The 20,730-nt window shown below is 41.5% G+C and overlaps 1 protein-coding gene across 15 annotated transcripts in view; it reads left to right on the top strand.

The window, feature by feature from the left end:
* The window catches only part of SYNE1 (spectrin repeat containing nuclear envelope protein 1), a 463,872-nt gene that overhangs the window by 435,542 nt on the left and 7,600 nt on the right, over positions 1-20,730 (top strand). For 9 of the 15 annotated variants that reach the window (XM_057527506.1, XM_057527507.1, XM_057527508.1 and 6 more), the window contains 13 exons: positions 424-606; positions 876-1,013; positions 3,022-3,213; positions 4,112-4,445; positions 7,025-7,093; positions 8,816-8,958; positions 10,606-10,732; positions 11,315-11,526; positions 13,907-14,107; positions 15,388-15,516; positions 16,823-17,035; positions 18,064-18,156; positions 19,548-19,606. In XM_057527506.1, coding sequence (XP_057383489.1) covers positions 424-606; positions 876-1,013; positions 3,022-3,213; positions 4,112-4,445; positions 7,025-7,093; positions 8,816-8,958; positions 10,606-10,732; positions 11,315-11,526; positions 13,907-14,107; positions 15,388-15,516; positions 16,823-17,035; positions 18,064-18,156; positions 19,548-19,606 — 2,093 coding nt within the window. The remainder of the gene's footprint in view (positions 1-423; positions 607-875; positions 1,014-3,021; positions 3,214-4,111; positions 4,446-7,024; positions 7,094-8,815; positions 8,959-10,605; positions 10,733-11,314; positions 11,527-13,906; positions 14,108-15,387; positions 15,517-16,822; positions 17,036-18,063; positions 18,157-19,547; positions 19,607-20,730) is intronic. The other 6 variants (XM_057527512.1, XM_057527513.1, XM_057527514.1 and 3 more) reach the window with 4 other exon arrangements.

The raw sequence follows: 20,730 nt of genomic DNA on the forward strand, positions 1-20,730 counted from the left end.
ATTATATATGTGTATGTGTATGTTCGAATGTATATATTATATACGTATATGTGTACATGTTATATGTATATGTGTGTGTTCTATATATATATGTATATATCATATGTATGTGTGTATGTTCTCAATGTATGTGCATATATTATATATTTATATTGTATATGTATTTGTGTATATACATATATTTATTACTGTTTACCATTTTCTTTCATATTTTTGTTTGATCAACTCCCTTTCCCTAAGCCACACCGATAACATTACTTTACTTTAACAAGTGGAAGTATATGCTGTTTAGAAACTGTCTTTTCCCATTTGGGGGGAAGAGTTGACTTCCTGTTCTGCCTGACATCACAATATGAAGCCCAGACACCCTTGCTGAGAGCCTCCGCTCATCTCCCTGTCTGATGTGCCTCTCTGTGGTCTTAGGGTTTCCAGCGACAGGTCCATGAGACCCTGACCCAGCTGGAACTGATCAACAAGCAGTACCGCCGCCTGGCCAGAGAGAACCGCACCGACGCGGCCTGCAGCCTGAAACATATGATCCACGAAGGCAACCAGAGATGGGACAACCTGCAGAAGCGCGTCACCTCCATCTTGCGCAGACTCAAGGTCTATACTACGCCTCCTCTGTAGCCTAGAGGCCCGGAGGACAGGATCGGGCCGTTTGTACACAGTATTAGGACGTAGTCTCAGTGACTTTGTAAGACTGGGATGGCAAGAGATTGAGGTATCCAGCGTGAATTTATATGGTAAAAAATTGCAGGGCTCTGGTTGCTCATTGAGAAAATGACTTTCCAGGAGAACGTTGGAATTGACGGTTCCATCTCAGCACGTGTTTGTGGGCTTTTTCACTTTTATTCTTTTCTTTTCACATCCAGCATTTCATTGGCCAGCGGGAGGAGTTTGAGACTGCACGGGACAGCATCCTGGTGTGGCTGACAGAGATGGATTTGCAGCTCACTAACATTGAGCATTTTTCCGAGTGTGATGTTCAAGCTAAAATAAAGCAACTCAAGGTAATAAATTAGGGGTTATTTTTCAAATTATCAGTGCTAAGAGAGTCTGAAGAGGAAAGGATTTTTTAGATACTTTTGTGAAGAACATACTAAAGAACTGTTCTTTTTTTGTTTTATAGATTTATTTATTTATTTATATTTTTTTTATTTTGGGCTGCATCGGATCTTTGTTGCTGTGAGCGGGTTTTCTCTAGTTGCGGCGAGCGGAGGCTACTCTTCATTGTGGTGCACAGGCTCTAGGCGCGCGGGCTTCAGTAGTTGTGGCACGTGGGCTCAGTAGTTGTGGTGCATGGGCTTAGCCACTCCGTGATCTTCCCAGACCAGGGCTTGAACCCATGTCTCCTGCATTGACAGGTGAACTCCCAACCACTGCACCACCAGGGAAGTCCGAAAAATTAGTTCTTCTTGATTGAAAACAAATTCAGAAAATAAGAAAGATATTAAAAATGAAATAAAGAACATTACCCAGAGATACAACTTCCACTAACATATACACTTTAATTACTAACTTGATGGCCAGGATTGTTGTTTTTAGTTCTTGTTGTTTTTTCTGATTTGTTTCTAGCACCTTCAAATTGTTTGACTCACATGATCCAGAGCAGTTCAACTTTCTCGTGTTGGGATTTCATTCCACATAGTCTACATTCTTAGGTGCCAAGTTAGTTTTTAAGCATGGTTGGTATGTTTCAGTATATAACTCAAACACAGTGGCTAGTTAAACATTTTAAATGGGGAGAGATATATATTAGATATAAGGAGTCCCTGAAAGGAAGAGTGTTTAACATCTTGAATAACATGCAATGCAGCTTGTGAAATTTTCCTCCCAAGATAAGATAGATTTTTTTTGTAAAGAATAGTCATGATGCCCATAACTTTAAGGTTGTTATAATAAAACAAGGAAGTTACTTTTAATCGGTGATTCTCAGGATAAAAAAATCATAAAATAGCCCTGGTATTCTGCCCAGCCTCTCTCTCTCCATCCCTCCCTTCACCTCAATTCTTGCAAGTCATTTCACAGGTAAATCAATATTTTAAAGCTTCATTTTCTACCAAGTGGTAGTTGAATCTTTTCTTTTTGGACTCTGGCAGGGTCATGGCATTTATTAACACCCTCCCTCTCCCTTGGCAGTCTTTTTATTATTGTGCAATTTCAACTATTCCAGAGTTTATTCTTTTTTTGGGGGGGTGTTGCGTAGGGTCTTAGTTGCGACAGGAGGGCTCCTTGGTTGCGGCTCACCAGCCCCTTAGTTTTGGCATGCGAACTCTTAGTTGCAGCATGCATGTGGGATCTAGTTCCCTGACCGGGGATCGAACCCGGGCCCCCTGCATTGGGAGCACGGAGTCTTAACCACTGCGCCACCAGGGAAGTTTCTCCAGAGTTTATTCTTGTGTTGAATTAAAATTTATCCCCTGAAACTTGTCCCCTGTAGCTGAACTGTTTTGAATCATATAGAATGAGTCTAAATAATCCTCCAGAATTACCTGTTTTTCAAATAATTATAACCTTTCCTGCTTATGGCCTGAAACAATTTTAAAAAATCATCTGAGAAGAATTTGTGACATTGTCATTTGGATGACTTTCCTTCGTCATGTTTGACATGTCAGGAAATCTAAAATTAAAATATCCAATATAATTCTTTAAAATGCTAAATTTATTTCAGTGGCACTGTATTGCTTACCATTGCTTTTCATCAGGGGCCACCAGTGCTCTCAACTTTATGATGGGTTTGAATGTTTGTTCCTATGATTCTCTTACCCTTACTGTCTGTGGTGGTAAATTTTATTAGCGAAAGGCACCTCTCTGGTCATGGAATTCTAACAATGCCATATCTGCCTCCTGTTCTGATTTAAAATTTTGATGTTTTACTTTAGAAAGTCATAGCCTCTTGGCTTGCCATTGTCTATGGTAAATTTAATATCCCCTACATGGTTTTTCTAAATATGTATTTTAGAATTACTTCATGTCCAAGTGAGCAATAAAAAATTACATGCAATATGCGCTCCCTAGGCCTTCCAGCAGGAAATCTCATTGAACCGCAATAAGATTGAGCAGATAGTTGCCCAAGGAGAACAGCTGATAGAAAAGAGTGAACCCCTGGATGCCACGTTCATTGAAGAAGAGCTGGATGAACTCCGACGTTACTGTCAAGAGGTCTTCGGGCGCGTGGAAAGATACCATAAGAAACTGATTCGCCTGCCTGTATGTGACATTGTTTTTTCATTATCATGAAATCTAAAGAGAATAATGTGGACTTAGGTAACATCGTTGAGTGGGCAAGAGCCCGGACTCTGGAGCCAGAGTGCCTGGGTTCCAGCCCCAGCTCTGGCTACGTCACCTTGGGCAAGTTACTTCACGTCACTTGCCTTGGTTTTCTCAGTTGTAAAACTGGTTTAATAACAGTACCTACCTTGTAGAAAGGATTGCTTTGGGCATGAAATGAGTTAACATATATACATATAAAGAGCTTAGAAGAGTACTTGGTACACATCTTCCATGGAAGATAAAGAAGCTTCTAGAAGAAACAAGGGAATGAAAGTGAGCAATGTAAACAGTGGCTCAATTGATGAAGTTGTTTAGTTGAATTTCTTTTTTCTCTTCCATTTCCCTAATTGCTACCATAATCACATCTCATTGTCAAGATGCTATTATTAGAATATTTGGAATCTTCTGTGATAAAATATATTTTATATCTGGGATATAAGGTATAAAAGGACCAGCTAAGGTTTTATTAGTAATTCCCTTTTGCTCCTGATATGTGCCATTCTGTACTTACTGTGTTGCAGATTAGGTACTAGGTTGCCTTTATTTACATTATCTTATTTAATCTTATATCAGTGCTTTGAAGTAGGTCTTAATATTATTTCCATTTTTCCGTGATAAAACTGAGAATTTACTAGATTAATGTATAAGACATTTAAAAAAGTTATCAGAAGATACTTATTTATTTGATGATAGGAAGTTTAAAATGACCCCCAGCGAGGTAGGAATGTGGTCCCGATAAGCTTGAGTGCTGAGATTTGGTGAAAGGCAGAGCACAGAGTGGGAAGGGGGTCAGCTGACTGCTGCGGTAACAGGGCTGGCTTGACTGCGTTTCCAGCTCCCAGATGACGAGCACGACCTCTCTGACCGGGAGCTGGAGCTGGAGGAGGCTGCAGCTCTGTCGGACCTCCACTGGCGTGACACCTCCGCGGACAGCGTGCTCTCCCCGCAGCCCTCCTCCAACCCCTCCCTCTCACTCGCCCAGCCCCTCCAGAGCGAGAGGTCCGGACGAGACACCCCTGCCAGTGTGGACTCCATCCCTCTGGAGTGGGACCATGACTACGACCTCAGTCGTGACCTAGAGTCTGCTGTGTCCAGAGCTCTGCCCTCTGAGGACGAAGAGGGTCAGGAAGATAAAGACGTCTACCTCAGGGGAGCTGTGGGTCTCTCAGGTAAGAAAGAGCTCCTCCTGTATGCTAGCTTGAAAGAAAATGAAAAGGAGTGGATACTGTACTGGAAATCCGTGTGCTGAGCAGAATCATCTTCCTTCTCCCATTAGGGGGACTTATACACAAATATATAATTGGATATTAACATGATTCGCAAATATAAAATTGGCGTTGTGGCCACTGATTTATCCCACATATACTTATGTTCTTACTACATGACAAGCACTTTATAAGTACTGGAAATACACAGCTCCTTTTCTTCTGAAAGAGCTCACACTCTAGTGTGGAACACAGACAAGTAAGGAACGGCTGTGTGCAATGTTTGGCACTAGGATAGCAATGTACACATGGTGGTGTAGAAGCACAGCCCAGGGATGACTAAGCTGGCGCTTTGAGGAGGAGAGGCTTTAGGGAAGAGACTTGAGCTGAGACCTGAAGGATGAATAGGAGTTGGTCAGGAGGACGCAGCAATGTTCAGAGCAAGAAAGGAAAGCATGCCCATCTTGGACTTATGATTAGCCTCAGCGCTTTTGGTCACCTGGAGTTTGTCCAGAATGACAAGGCTGTAGACTGGGAGGCATGGAATGAACAAAGAGGAGGTGGAAAGGCAAACCAGGACCTGGTCAGAAAGCAACCTGTTCATCATGGAAAGGAGTTTGGTTTTTATCATGAAGGCCATGGAGAGCCACAGCAGGGCTCTAAGGAGGGAGGCAATGTGATCAGATGCATATTTCCTTTTTTTTTCTTTTTTTTTTTTGTTAATAAATTTACTTATTTTATTTATTTATTTTTGGCTGCATTGGGTCTTCATTGCTGCGCACGGGCTTTCTCCAGTTGCGGAGAGCGGGGGCTACTCTTCGTTGTGGTGCATGAGCTTCTTGTTGCGGTGGCTTCTCTTGTTGTGGAGCACGGGCTCTAGGCGCGCGGGCTTCAGTAGTTGTGGCACGCCGCCTTAGCAGTTGTGGCGCATGGGCTTAGTTGCTCCGCGTCATGTGGGATCTTCCCCGGCCAGGGATCGAACCCGTGTCCCCTGCATTGACAGGTGGATTCTTAACCACTACGCCACCAGGGAAGTCCCGGTGCATATTTTCAAAGAACCTGTCTCAATACTATCTAGAGAAGGGCACATTGAAAGAGAGTCCAAGAGGAATTGTTTTACAATCCAGGGCACAGATATGATGGTGGCCTGAACTAAGGAAGCAGCACTGGGAATGGAAAGAATGGAAGAGCTTTGAGAAATCATAAGACAGCTCCTCCATAACTGATGGTTGATCGAATTGGGATTGAAATGATTTTCTGGCTTGGGCATCTTGGTGAAAGATGCAGGTGGTCCTAGGCTCTGAGGACCATGAGCAGGAGAGAATGTTCTGGGTGTCTGTGGAGCCACGGGGGCAGGGCAGTGAGAAAGGGGGAGGTGATGAGTTCCTCTGTGCACATCCTGAACTTGAGATGCTGTAGACTATCCCAAGGGAAAAAGCCAGCAGTAGATGGATGCATGGATCTGAATTTCAGGAACCGGAAATGCCAGTTAGGTAGTTTTTCACATAGTGGTCACCAAGGGAAGGAAGGAGATCACACAGGAAGAGTGTATGAAGGGATACAAGAAGTATGAAACTTCAAGAAACACATATAGTGAAGGGATGGACAGAGGAGGAGGAGCATTGTAAGGAAGGTGAGTAAAAATAGAATAAATAATCGGAGGCCAATTTGTAGTGCTTGTAAACGCATCTCACACATTCTCTAAAAGAGAGTTTCTGCTTGTTTCTGATGGTTCACAGTTGGATTCCCAAGGGTATGACACTGTCTAAAAGGAAAATGATTTCTCTCATTTCTATTTTGTTTTTATGGTGCAACCTAATAGTTAGGCATTTTGCATCTAAAGCAGAACTGTCCACTATGTAGCCCTCGGCCACACGTGACAGCTGGACACTGAAATGTGACCGTGCAGACTGAGATTTGCTGTGTCAAATGCACTTAAACGAATACACAAAATTCAAAATCTTAGCACAAAGGAAAGCATGTAAAATATGCATAATAGTATTTATGTTGATTACATGTTAGAATTAGGGTATATTGGTTTAGTAAAATTAAGTATTGAAATTATTTTCATCCCTTTCTTGTTACTTTTTCATTGTGGCCCTTAGACTCTTTAAAATAATCTACGTGGCTCACGTTATTTCTATTGGACAGCGCTGCTCTAGAACCTGACTGTCTTGGTTGAAATCCCAGTTATGGCACTACTACCGTTGAAACTTGGATGAGTAACTTCATTCCCCTGAACCTCAGTTTCCTTATCAATAAAATGAGAATAACACTTCCATGCACCCTGTAGGGTTTCTGTGAGGATAAATGAGTGCTTAGAACAGCACCTGGCTCGTAAAACACTCAATCAACGTGAGCCCTTATTATGATTTATTTCAGGAACCCTTTGGTGATCGTACTCAGACCTCTCTGTATGTTCAAGAGTTATCTGCCGAGGATGACTAACTTCCTTTTTTTCCCTAAGAAAGTTATTTTCCTGCCATCAGGGAATCAAGGTTTCCAGACCTTAGCTGTCAACTTAGACTGTGCTCTTTTTGCAGATGTAATGATCCCCGCAAGTCCCGAGGCCTATGTTAAACTCACAGAAAGTGCAATCAGAAATACCTCTGGTAGGCGCCAAAAGCCAAAGTGCCCCTCTGTCCCTCACCTGTAACAAGCCTCCTCCACTCCCAGCACATCTACTGTACCTCTCACTGCTCTGTGCCAAAAGCATGTTAAGGCAGAACCTTCCTCTCTGACTGCTGTTTCAGAAACAAAAACCAAAACATTTGGTTGATTGAACACCAAGAATAAGATTCCAATAATCAAGTGCAATAAAGCAACTGCTCAACTTGCTAAATGGTAATCACTCTCAGTAAGTGTGAACCTATGATGCCCATTAATGGCAGAAAATAGGAGATGGAAACACTAGTCTTAGCATTGGTGCTTTAGTGCCCTGCTTGGTTGTAGCAGGTCTGGCTTCGTGACTTCGAGGAGGGCTTGCAGACCCACCTCTGGCTGAGGAATCAGGGCTCAAGGATCCGGTCCCAAGTCCACCAGCCTATACGTGTGACCTCAGGCCCACCATTCATCCTCCTGATCTCAGGGGTCCCATATAAGACAAGGGGTGAAATCAGATATTCAGCTCTAAAAAATTATACTTTTAGTTGAATAAGTCTTACTACCCCATAAAGCAATTTGACATGAGAATGTATTCCACAGTATCTTAAGACTTAGATTTTCAAAAAAAAGAATTAGATTCTCCTTTAAGGACAGAACTATTCCTGAAACAAGAAGGCTTAAAGAAAGGAAAATGGATCTCGTTTTGCTTAATGTTGCTCTAGACAAACTGTAGCTCAGGGTCAGTAATTTGGAGGACATTGGAGAGAATAGGGTTTGACCACAGTGATAGGATACTGAATTGTGAGTTTATTAGTTTACACTTTAGTTTTTTCAGAAAAGGAAAAGGACAGGAAGTAAAGTAGCATTACTGAAATGGTTACTGCCTGAGTGATTCCCAGTGAGAAACCTCTTCCAGGTGTATTTAGAAGGTCTTTTTTCCAAAAAAGAATTAATAAAGCTTACTAATATTTATTCTGCTTTCACCCTGTGCTAGCTTCACTCTGATGATCAATGTTCTTGTTGAATTCAAAGACTGTAATACACACACACACACAATAATTTTGCCAAAGGATATCACATCTCTCAAAGGAGATGAGCTAGAAGTTCTAAGCTGTGAGTGAGAACATACCTGGATGGAAACAGTAAAATCTTAGCTTTCTCCTGATTTTGTTTCAGGTTTGAAACAAAAGCAAGCCATTGCTAGTTTGGTACCTCCACACATACCCGTCCTGAGCTAGTCTTTTCTTGGTTCACTTGAAGTCCCGCCTTAAGTGAATGATGCAGCCACCTGGGACTTCAGAGGCACTATCTTCTACTGAGATGCCGAAAGGAAAATTAGAGGGTGTGTCTTTTTCTGTTTGATAAGTGACTGCAGAGGAAGCCTGAGATGTAACTGCCTCCTAGTTACTGGGGAGCAGAAGCCATCACCTGAGGTCTTTAGAAAGCTTACAACACGCAGTTTTCAGGGGATGAGCCGGAAGAGGGAATAGAAGCAGAGGCTGTTAGAACCCACCACAGGCCCCTTGTGCAACACCCAGTCTGCTTGGGCTCTTGGTCAAGCACATTCATTGGTCTGGTAATTCGAACTCCTAACCCACCAACATGTTGGTACTAAATGTGCTTTATGATTACCCACGCACGTACCATCTCTCTACTGCCTTAGCTGTAGAATTTCTTAACCATCTCCTTGAATGTCAAGCTTGTAAAGATTCTTATGGTCGACACTGCAGGGGATCCTAGCACCTTGGAGTCACAGATCCAACAACTGGGCAAAGCCCTGGATGACAGCCACTTTCAGATGCAGCAAATGGAGAATATCATCCACAGCAAAACTCCCACAGGACCAGAGCTAGACTCCAGCTACAGAGGCTATGTGAGTATCCGGACCCTCGTGATCCTGACACGTACCTGGTAATCACAATCGTGTGACAAAGAACAGTCCATCTGTGGCACGAGGGTTGTGTCAGCTCTCCATGTACCAAGCTGCCCTTGAACTCATGTGTGTGCAAAACAAAGCCCTGTTAGTAGATTACCTTTTGAGCAAAACTGGTCTGTGCTCAGACCCACTGATCTACCCTAATGACCAGCCTGGTCCTTTACACGGAGAACTGAGTGAAATCCATTTAATTGAAAGCAGCCATTTTTCCAAATGCAGCTAATGATTTTCTGACCAAGGATATCCTTGGAGCAGCAGATTTTAGCTGGTAGATTACTAACACGGAATTGTTTTAGTTCTTTTCCTAGGTGTCTTGATTCACTTGATGATCTTGGGACTTTTTTAATGCTCTGTTATTTGTATGCTCCTTCTGGAGAAAACAGTTCTGACTAACAACAGAGATTTGGGGAAAAGATGGCAAGAGATTGTGTGTATTACCAGTTCCATTTTCGAAGCTTTTTGTAAAGTAATAACTTCATTTGCTCTGCTTAGGTTACTGACGACTGAATAACTTTTCTCAGAGAATTACCTGTTTTCCTACACATACTTATGCGAGAGGATTTGAAAGTGAATCTCTTCTATGCCTCATATCATTTCTTTTCACACCCAAAAGACCGCTTTGTAAAAGGAAAGAAAAATTAATTTCCCTAAGCCTAATGACAACACACACGTACTTCTTTTTGAAACCAGGAGAGAGAACCATTCTAGTTATATATGCTAACGTTAATATCCTCACAATCACAGAAGACTCATTAATCGTGAGCTTACTTCCTGTCTGGTTTGGCCTATTATACTGACTTCTTTTATAGTGGAACCTCTTTTTTAAAAATATAATTTCACAATGAGCATGCCGACATCACTGAGGTTGTACTTAACACCACTCAAAAGCAATCAAAGTAACTTAATAGCAATGTAATTTGTTAAAGGCTTTGAAAGAAAATGTTATGATCAGTATAGCAGGAGTGTCTTGAAATGATTTGTTCTTTTAATCTTTGAATACTGTGCATGATATTAAACACGGAGTTGGAAGCTTTTCTTTCGATGTTAGAATTTATTCCCTTAGTATCTATTAACCATTGCTTAAATTTCCTCATGAAACAGCTGGCTTTAATATTGCTTTATTCTTTTAAGTATTTTAATTATTTAATACAAATAAATGTCCCTTTGAGATTTGTGGTAATATTACTCTTACCACACTTCAGTTTAAGAAAAAGGGAGCAGCTTGCCAAAAACTATGTATTGTATTGCCAGCTGGGGGCTCTGAGTGTTAAATCCCAGATCGGTTTAGTCTGTTTCGATTCATAAATTTTAAAAGAAATTTTGAAGACTTATGCAAAACCACGTGTGCCAAGTATATCTTCAAGGCATTGCTTTATGTAAATATGAATGTGTCACATGTTTAAGAAGCATGTTTTTGAACTTGACTTTTTTGTTTTCAGCAGAGCGGCTTAACTCTTTACAGAGAAGTAGCGCACAGCTACTGCCCTTTTTGAGGAACTCCAGAGATATTTTCCCCGGGAGTTCTTGCACTCATGACAATTTGAGTATTTTGTGACGGGGGGCCTCTTTTCTGTGTCTAAACAGATGAAACTGCTGGGTGAATGCAGCGGCAGTATAGACTCAGTGAAAAGACTGGAGCACAAACTGGCCGAGGAAGAGGAGCATTTTCCTGGCTTTGTTAACCTGAATAGCACCGAAACCCAAACAGCTGGTGAGTGGGTTGTGCTCAATTCAAGACAGAGCGAAATAGAAGATCTCGAAGCACCCACCTCGTTGCCCCCGAGTTCCACTGTGCCACTGACCTCATTCTACACTGTTCTATCCTGAGAACTTTCCTCCATGTTACAATGATCTCTGGGGACAGAGGGGGAGGTGAAAATAATGACAGTGGTCTTTTCCCCCATGTCCCATGTATTTTAAGGCACTGTCTCTAATCACTAGTCAGGAATCTTCTGTGTGTGCTCTGTACACTCTCAGAGCTTTCCTGCAGAAGGAAACCAAGAGTTGAATGTTATCTTCACCCACTTTAATGCTTATTACTTCATACAGCTCCTTACAGCGTTAAATCTTAGGTAGTTAATATCTTTTCTCCATTATCATTAAAGATGCAGCTAGGAAAAACACAGCCACCATACTGTTATTTACAGCTGACAACAACAGAAATGCCCAGAGGCGTTACTTTTCTTTCTGTTGCTGTTTTAAAGTTAGCCACCCACGTAGGTTTCAAACATTTCCTGAACGTTCGCCGTGGAGGACAATCCCTCCCCATCCTGTGCGTGTGCTGTCTTGCCAGGTGTGATTGACCGCTGGGAGCTCCTCCAGGCGCAGGCCCTGAGCAAGGAGCTGAGGACGAAACAGAATCCCCAGAGGTGGCAGCAGTTTCACTCGGACCTGAACCGCGTGCTGACCTGGCTGCGGGAGACGGAGGAGGACCTGGAACGGCTTCAGCGCCTGCAGTGCAGCACTGATATCCAGCCCATCGCGCTCCAGATCAAAAAGCTCAAGGTAGCTACCCTCGGCCTTTCCCGCAGCGCCAGACAGAAAGCTGCCACGCGGCATGCCCGGTCAGATGACACCGCTAGCCCTGGCCGTTGTGCGGTCACACAGCAGCGGGGGAGTGGTCAGCACAAACGGACACGAACGCTTCCCCAGCCACCCCAGATCAGAGTGTTTATAGGAAGGGTTGAGAGCTGGACTGCATTGCAGAACCAGCCCCAGGAAAATAATCATGATTTGATGAATTGGTAGCTAAGAAATGACCAATTAAAATTTCATGAAATATCCAGGTACCTCTGGGACCTAATTAACCTCTTTTAAAGGAAATAACAGCTATGTCCTCAGGGTCCTACAAGTCTATATCTAGAGTTGGAGAGGAGTCCTCTCCCAGATCTTATACGTGTGAGTTTATGGAGACCTAAGGAAGCCACTTGACATTCTGGAATCAGCAGAACTTCTGAAATAGATTATAGTAGTGGCAGAAGCAATTTTCAGTGAAATGAATCCAAGCAAACAAAACCCGTGGAGTAATCGCAGTAAAACACCTGACGTTTACATTTGATTTTGACCTGGGTGGGTGTAGTGCACAAGATGACCTCTTTTAACTCCCTCTCTAGATCTTAAAAATCCTTCTCAGCCCAGCTATTGAAATGCATTGATATGTGGAGACTTTTTGTAAGCATACTGTGGATGGAGAGCTCAGTTTCTTCTTAATAGGTCTCTTGGTCCTGCCTTTTTGTTTGGAGAACGTCAAGCTGTGCTCTTCCTCAGAAAAGGAGGGCTACCGGGCTCTCCAGGCTCAAGGATTAAGCGCACTGCCTTTGTTTCTCCCTGATTTCTCTGTATGCTGTTTCTTTTGGGGTGCTGTATTTCTGGCTTGTTTTAGTTGTTTTGTTTTAAATTTTCAAACAGTGAAATGAGTCTTCCGCACAGCTGCTCAAACTTCTTATAGAGTAGCCTCTGCACCAGCTCCATCAATTTCAGGATGAAGGATGCAATTTACATGATCTGGATTACAAAATGCTTTTTTCTCTAGAGTACTTCAATTACTTTAGTTTCTCTCCAGGAAAATGTAAGGCAGTGTTGCATTATAACCAATTCCAAATAAGTTGATGAAACAAACACTGGCCAGAGTCTGAGACCTAAGCGAGATCAGAGTGGAAAAATGAGACCTTGAAAGTCAGCCTGTGTGATAAGAAAAAGCCACCCTCCTCTGCACCTCTTACCCATCTTTCCTATCTGTTTTCTGAGAATAAATCTGTGGAATAACCTAGTACTTTCTACAACATTTCTTGATTTTATACTGTCTCTGTGGTTGAATCTACATTATGGGATGTTAAGAATCCATTGAAAAGTGCAAATTTAAGACAAGTTGAAAACATAACAGAAATGGTGAGAAATTATAATAAAATGTAGCCTGAGTAGATGTGATTTGTAGGATCACTGACCCTACCTTGATCTGGGAATATTTAAACAGTACCCAGATATTCAATTATTAATACATAAACTTGTACTTAAATTCTTGAAATTTAGTTCTAGATTTTGGGGAAATGCACACAGTAAAAAAATCAGTCACCTGTTTTTTTTGGAAACTAAACTAAATTGCTTAGCTGATGAAATACAATTCATCCTCTTTACCATCACAAAAATCTGGCCTGTGACAGAGGCAATGTTCTCAGCCTGTGGGCCACTAACCCTCGGTGCCTGTGGAGTCAGAACAGCTGGAGGCCAGGGCCTGGGAATCTGCTTTCTTATCAAGCTTCCCATTTCATGCCTATGCACACAGCGTTGAGACCAGTTTGTGTTTGGTTTGGTTTGGTTTGGTTTGGTTTGGTTTGGTTTGGTTTGGTCTGTTGTTGAACTCCCATGCTGGGAATATGGGTGTTAATCATACTCCTTATTAGTTCACTCCCCAGGGCCATCATTGCTTCCTGCAAAGCTCCCCTTAATTTTATTTATCTATCCTTTTTCCCCCACTGTTTCTTCATCCCAATTCCTCAAACCCATGGCAACCATTCTGAAATTTTAACACATATTCTTTTTTCATATATATTCATGAAAAATGTGGACTTGTGTGTGTGCACATGTATTTTAAATTACATAAATGCTGTTTTGTCACCCATATCAATCTGTTTCTCTTTCACTTTATACCACATTTTCTGAAGATTAATTCACATCGTCAAGCGTACATCTGATCCATCTCTTTTAACTACAGTGTGGTTTCCAGTGGTGTGCACCCACTGTATCTTATCTAGCCATCCTGCTAAGGCCAGTGTTAATTAATAGGTCTTTTAATTTGTGTGAAGCATTTCCAAAGGTCTTAGACTATTTTTCTTTAGTATTTTTATTGTTATTTCCCTTGTTTGATTGTTCTCCTTTCTCTTTGCAGGAGCTCCAGAAAGCTGTGGACCACCACAAGGCCATCATCCTCTCCATCAATCTGTGCAGCTCCGAGTTCACCCAGACTGGCAGTGAGGAGAGCCAGGATCTGCAGGGTCGCTTGTCCCAGATGAATGGCCGCTGGGAGCGCGTGTGCTCCCTGCTGGAGGAGTGGCGGGGCCTTCTCCAGGACGCACTGATGCAGTGTCAGGTCTGTGGGGCTTTGGGCCGGCCATGCTCTGAAGTCAAACATTTCCAGTGTAGCTGAGTCTGTGACTTGATTTATCAAGATCACTAGGGGGACAGTTACTCTCCAAAGTCAGTATTTGAGTGAGATAACTTTGTGCCCAAAGTCTTCATTTTACTGGAGAATTTGTACATGTGACCAGGAGTTCAAAGACCCCACTTCTTTACAGCTAACAAGAGCCTCTTCCCACAAGTTTATCTCAGCCTCACCATTCCTCCTTCGACTCATTCTTTATTCATTCAACAGGTATTTTCTGAGCACATAGAAAGACGTTTCTTGGATATCCAAGTGAGCATTACAAATATTTACTCATCCATTCAGACCACAATTATTTGCCAGGTGTTTACAGTCTGACAGATACTGCACTAAGCAGGCAGGATACAGCCCAGCCTCTGCTTTTGTTGGGGAAGGCAGACAATAAAAATGCAATTAAATGTTTAACCAAGCTACTTACAGATGTTGATGATAAGAGTAACCGAAAAAAGCACTTTGGGAAGGTGATTGGGGAAGTTCTATGGATGTTTGAGCTGATTCTTGGAAAGATGTTGCCATGAAGGAGGTCAAGCAGATGGCAAGTCCCAGAAGCAGGAAAGGGCTTAGTGTGTTCAAAGACAGAAGAAAGGCCGGTGTGATCAGAAAGTAGTCAGAGAGGAAGGAAGGGATGAGAAAGACCTGGGAGGTGGTCAGGAAGCAGATCATGCAGGGCTTTGTGGGTCCTGGCCAGGAGTTTGGGTTATAATCTGAGCAGGATGGGAAGCCTGTTTCCCAGGATTATAGGTGCCCCAAGAGTAATAATAGCTCCTTGAAAGCAGGTACCCAAGCTGTGGTTTCACCCCTGCACCGCCTCCCAGCACAGTGCCTCCCACGTTGGAGATCTTCTGTAACTATACCTTGAATAAATGAATACACAGACGCATGGAGAGATGGGATTGAATTTAGGCCTTCAAAGATGGGAAGACAAAGGAGCAGAGCTGCTTCTCTCTACATAGTATTATAGCCCTAGAAATTAAGCGTTTTGATGCCAATTTTCCTTATGTCTAATTTTTCCCTCGAGTAATAAATTAGATGCTTTTGGTAAGAACATGAACTCAGATAATTACGACAGCTCTAGTGCCTTCCTTAGAAAGGAGTTGTGTATAAGATCTTAAAACCAACGGTAGGAATTGTAAAGCATGGATATTTAAGCTATGAGGGAAAGAAAAATATCTCATTCAAAATGATTTTATGCTCCATATTTTTTTTAGGATTTCCATGAAATGAGTCATGGTTTGCTTCTTATGCTTGAGAACATTGACAGAAGGAAAAATGAAATTGTGCCTGTTGATTCTAACCTTGATGCAGAGATACTTCAGGACCATCTCAAACAGCTTACGGTAAGATGTGTGGACTCGGGCAGCGTCTGGTTATGTCATAGGTGGTGCTACTTATTTACTTTTTATATTATAATCTCTTAGTCTTTCTTTACCCCTCGTGATTTCCCATCTCTGTGAAGCAAACATGTACATAGAAGATGATATCTATTAGCTTTAGAATCTGGTTCTAAAGCCATTGCTCATCTAAAAATCTCAGACGGTCTTCATCTTAATTAGATTGTTTTTATCAAGGCAGCTCTTTGGCAAATTACATTTATTTTAAATTTAAACTGTATGTGTTGAATCTACGTCCCTAGAATATATTGGGTGGCTGATAATTAAAGGAATTAAAATAGAGACCATTAAGACTTCTTAAGAAGAATTAAGTATACGGATTCAACACTAACCTTAGCACCAAGTTTTCTGAAAGTTAAGACAACAAGGGAAACATGATAAGTTAAATGATTTTTATTACCTGACAAAAAGGAAACAAACCAATTCTCAAGGAGCAAGAAACTTTTTCTAGTATTCAATTCAAAGGGAAATTTACAGGATTTCTGTGTAGATTCTTATAAAAAGAACTTTGGACAATATAATGTACAGAGTACTTAAGTGATTTTATAGAAGATAAAGAAGCATATTTGAGTTCCATTAGGATAAAATGATTTGCATTTTGTCACTTTCTGTATTTTTAAAATGCTGTTTCTTAACATTTAACACTCGAACAAACCTAACAGAATTGTCAGCTTTTAGTTCAGTATCATAAAGGTCTTAGAAACCAGGAGGAAATAGCTATGCAGCTGCATTTTTACTAGACTTTTGACCTCAGACATTAAGTTGTGAGTGATGAATCACCCATATATCTTTTTTAAAATCTTGAATAGATATCTGAGTATACCTCCACATACTTGAGTTTTTCTATATTTATATGTTAATGTTTTACTTCTCTTTTTAAAAGAATAGTTTATGTCTCATTTGCATAACACTTTATATTTTAAATACTTTAACATACATTCACCAGTTTGAACCTTCCAGTAATACTTACTGTGGACCCGGCAGGAATTAATATCATCATTTTACCAAATGAGAAAACTGAGATCAGAAAGATTCAGGGGTCTTATAGGATACATTTTGGCAGAGGCAGGATTAGAACAGAGGTCCCTGATTCCCAAATGTCATGGGCTGCTGTATCCGTCCTTGTGTGAGCACAGCATTCTGATGCCCAGGTCTAATTGTCCACTAAGTTAAAGTGATGTCATTGTGCACCTTTGGAACTTTCTCGAATTATTGAAAATTCTTAGAAAAATATTTCTTATGATATTCATAGCAAATAAGGCATGAGCTGTTGGAATCCCAACTCAAAGTGGCCTCACTGCAAGACATGTCTTGCCAACTATTGGTGAATGCTGAAGGCACAGACTGTTTAGAAGCCAAAGAAAAAGTGCATGTGATTGGAAATCGGCTCAAACTTCTCTTGAAGGAGGTCAGTCGTCATATCAAGGAGCTGGAGAAGTTATTAGACATGTCAAGCAGTCAGCAGGTAAGCTCTCAACAGACATCATTGTGTAACATGTCCTGCAGGAGACCAAACAAGCATCATCTATATCCATTTTAGAGACTCTGAATGTAGTACTTGTGAGACTAGAGTGTCCCCTCTCAATCACTGCTCTTATAAGTCTGGCTCAAAATAAAAAAGTAACTCAAAAACTTTTATAATAGGACACTACTTTTGATTCTGTTACATCCCAAAAACCTCTTGTAATTGTTACTGCTAACCCTATTACCACCACTACTGTGGCATTTTATTTTACCCAGTTTATTTAAGAATTCATGTGCTTTCAGTAACACTGCGAGAGTAGGCCACAACCAATTGTTGCATATGAGTTTCATATTCAAACCTTAGAAGGTATGAACTCTCCTTAGCTGGCAGTTAAACCATACAAAATGTTCAATGCTCACTTTTATTTGTTTATCTATTTAATTGTTTGTTTATCTATTATTTATTTTTAAATTTACTGCATCGTGGTAATATTGTTGGTTTTAAGAAATGCATTTGCAGGTAAGACTTCAAACATTCAATTGTGAAATCCTGTTATGAACACACAAACATGGTGCAGGCAAAAGAACCACCTGCTCACAATAACAGCGGTGCCAGCAACAATACAGTTTCTCTGATGCTAAAAGGCAGGCTCCTGGGTGACTGACAATCTTTTGTTTCTATGATTTGGTTTCTCTCCGGCCTGAGCACCCTGCAGCTGTAAGGCAGATTCCTTTACCCCCTTCACTTCAACCCATTCCCGTCCATGTCACTAAGAAATAATAAAGCTCCAAGCGGCCCAGTAATAACAAAGCTCCACCTGTATTCTCCAGAAGGGCCAAACTCACAACCAGGAAAGCCCAACACACTAGAAGTATTAGGTTCTGTTCTTCCTGCAGTCATCTGATTCTTGTTTTTCCCGGGGAGTGGGTTGAGGGATAGATAGGGATGGGGTGGGAAGTACTTGCAGATCACAAAGCCATCGTGGCTCTGGGACATGGAATCATTAAGAGAATCTATTTCCCACGTAGGATTTGTCTTCCTGGTCTTCTGCTGATGAACTGGACACCTCAGGATCTGTGAGTCCTACATCAGGAAGAAGTAGCCCAAACAGACAGAAAACGGTAACTTTCCACTGGTCATTTTCAGTTGGCCCATGGGAGGGACCACTGGGGCGTGACAGTCTTGGTTCCTCACGCAGGGTCCACGGGCTCTCCCCTTGCAAAGCAGGAGTCCCCATACAACATGGGGTTGTCACACAGTGACGCAGAGAAGCTCTGTTTCCTCAGCCCTGCCTCAAACCCTCCCCACATGCACTCAGGAATGGAAAGAGCAGTTCTGTTTTTCAAAAGAATCAGGTTCAACGTTTGGTTGGTATGCAGGGTGGCAGATTATTTTTCTTGCTCACAGGGCCATCTCTAGAACAGTGCTCCCTTGTCCCTTTGGTGGCCCCTCCCTTCAAACCACCTCCGCCATAGTCCACCCCCAAAAATGTAGGCTCCACTTAAAAGGGTGCCTCAGCCAGAGGTGGACAAAACTGTGAGCATCTCATGAGACCATTGAGTTTATAAGACAAATGGAGGTTCTGTTGACCCTCAAGCAGAGAAGCTCCTGAAGGTGGTCTTGAAGGTTTTCGGCGATCGTATTGCCCCCAGAGTGGCAACAACTCAAGATGACTCACCCACAAGGCCTGTTGGGGGGCTGTCTCACTGGCACACAATGAGGAGAAAAAGACCAATTTGGCCCCTGCTACCCTCTCTACCTTGATTTCTCTGTGTAATTAGAAGCTTGTTTTTCGTTTTGTTACTTTTTTTGGTCTGGCTTTATGATTATATTCATTTTTATTATCATTCCATTTTCCTTAGTTTTTAGAAGTATTGGTTTCATTTGTACTTTTTTTGTTATAAACACTTAAGTTCTATGCTGATAAATGTTATTATCTTTTTAGGATTGTTTTTTACTACATTCGCTAGTTTCCTATAGATCCTAGTTTAAGAATGTGAAGGAATACTGGCTTTTCGAGTCAAACTTTAGGCTTTATTTAACTTGAGTACTTAACTTGTTGGGTCTTCATCACTCTACACAGAATAATCTCACACTGCCATTATTTTTAATCTACCAAGAATTTTAATATTGTTCTAGAAGATGAAAAATAGGTATATTTGAAATACGTGGCACGGCATATTGAATTTTATATTTATTATAAGTAAATATACAGAGACCTTTGGCTAGTGTGGAGTCATTTGTGTTTCTACCATGAAGAGTGAGGGAAATATACCCATTGTGGTGTGAATGCCCAAACCGCCATATTTCTTCAATGATGAATAATATAGATGTAAATTGATTTCACTTCTTCAACAAAAGAAAAGCCAGTTTCCTTGATTCATGGGTACTGATCATTTCATTTGATTTGTATTTTCTTTGCTGAACTTTTAGTTTAATTTTCATCAGTAGCTTGTCTTTATTTGCCTGGACTGAACATTCTTCTTTCTTTACCCCTGTTCATTGCAAACAGCCACGAGGCAAATGTAGTCTCTCACAGCCTGGACCCTCTGTCAACAGTCCACATAGCAGGTACCTTATTCTCCTGGTTTCCACACTGTTCTAGAACTCCAAGAGGATGATGAAAATTGTCCAGAATTTAGGTGGGCCTATATCTGGTCTGCCTCAGGGTAGTTGAGAAACTACTCATGTCAGTCCACACCCTTGCCTAATAAATTGGAAGAGACTTTTCTAAGTGGGAAGTACAAGAAAATCTCAGAGCGTAAAATATTTGGACCCCATCAAAATTTTGTTTAACTATACCTAGGCCATCCGGTACTCTTCATCCAATGGTTTTTTATTCCGTGTACTCGTAAAGATTCGATATCACTGACGTCACAGCGCAATTTGATTCATGGCAGAATTTTATCATCCTCTTTATTTCTAGATTTTACAATAAGTCAGGTAATAGATCAGTGAATTATTTTACCATTCCCAGAACCCACAAACCTGAATAAAATATACTAACATCCCCAGCTTTTTATTTTATTTTTGTGTTTTATCCAGATTGTGGGTTTTGGATTCTCAAAATGGCAAGTCCTAATTTGGTATTACTTTAAATTTATAAGCCCCTTCTCTCTTCTGCTTATCCTAAAATTCCTCTTCAGCCAGCACACTCAAGTCACTCACCTGCCTGACACTTGGCAAGCTCTTTCACTCTGGAAACAAGAGCAGTCAGGGCCCCCGCCCGGGAACCTCCCGAGAGCCTCCTCACAGCTGCCACTCTGCTTTATGCCTGGCTTCCAACAACCCCTGTCTCTGCACTTAGCAGTGCTTTGCCTTCTTCGTTGTCGTTGGTGTGATGTCTGTGCTCCCTGGCCCTTCCACTAATCAGTTCATGTTTCCCCAGACAACTTTCTAAAAATGGAAATACTGTCCTTGGAAGCAGATTCCTTACTCCAATCATGAGCGGTTCACTGTTAAAATAGTTTGCCCCTCTGGAAACTTATCACCACTGAGCTGGAATCCCAATTCCTGGAAGGAGGGCGGGGCATGAGGAAGTGTAAACAAGCCCTGAGTAATAGTTTTAGCTTTCCAGCTGTGTGAGGAAGGGGCTGGCCTTTGCATCTGGTTTCCACTCAGCTGAAGTAATGCAGAACGGATTTTGATGTGCTTTCTGGTTTGAAGCTTCCCTTCACTATGTTTTGCTTTTTTTT

This window comes from Balaenoptera acutorostrata, chromosome 14, assembly GCF_949987535.1.
Source record: "Balaenoptera acutorostrata chromosome 14, mBalAcu1.1, whole genome shotgun sequence".
Taxonomy (NCBI): Eukaryota; Metazoa; Chordata; class Mammalia; order Artiodactyla; family Balaenopteridae; genus Balaenoptera; species Balaenoptera acutorostrata.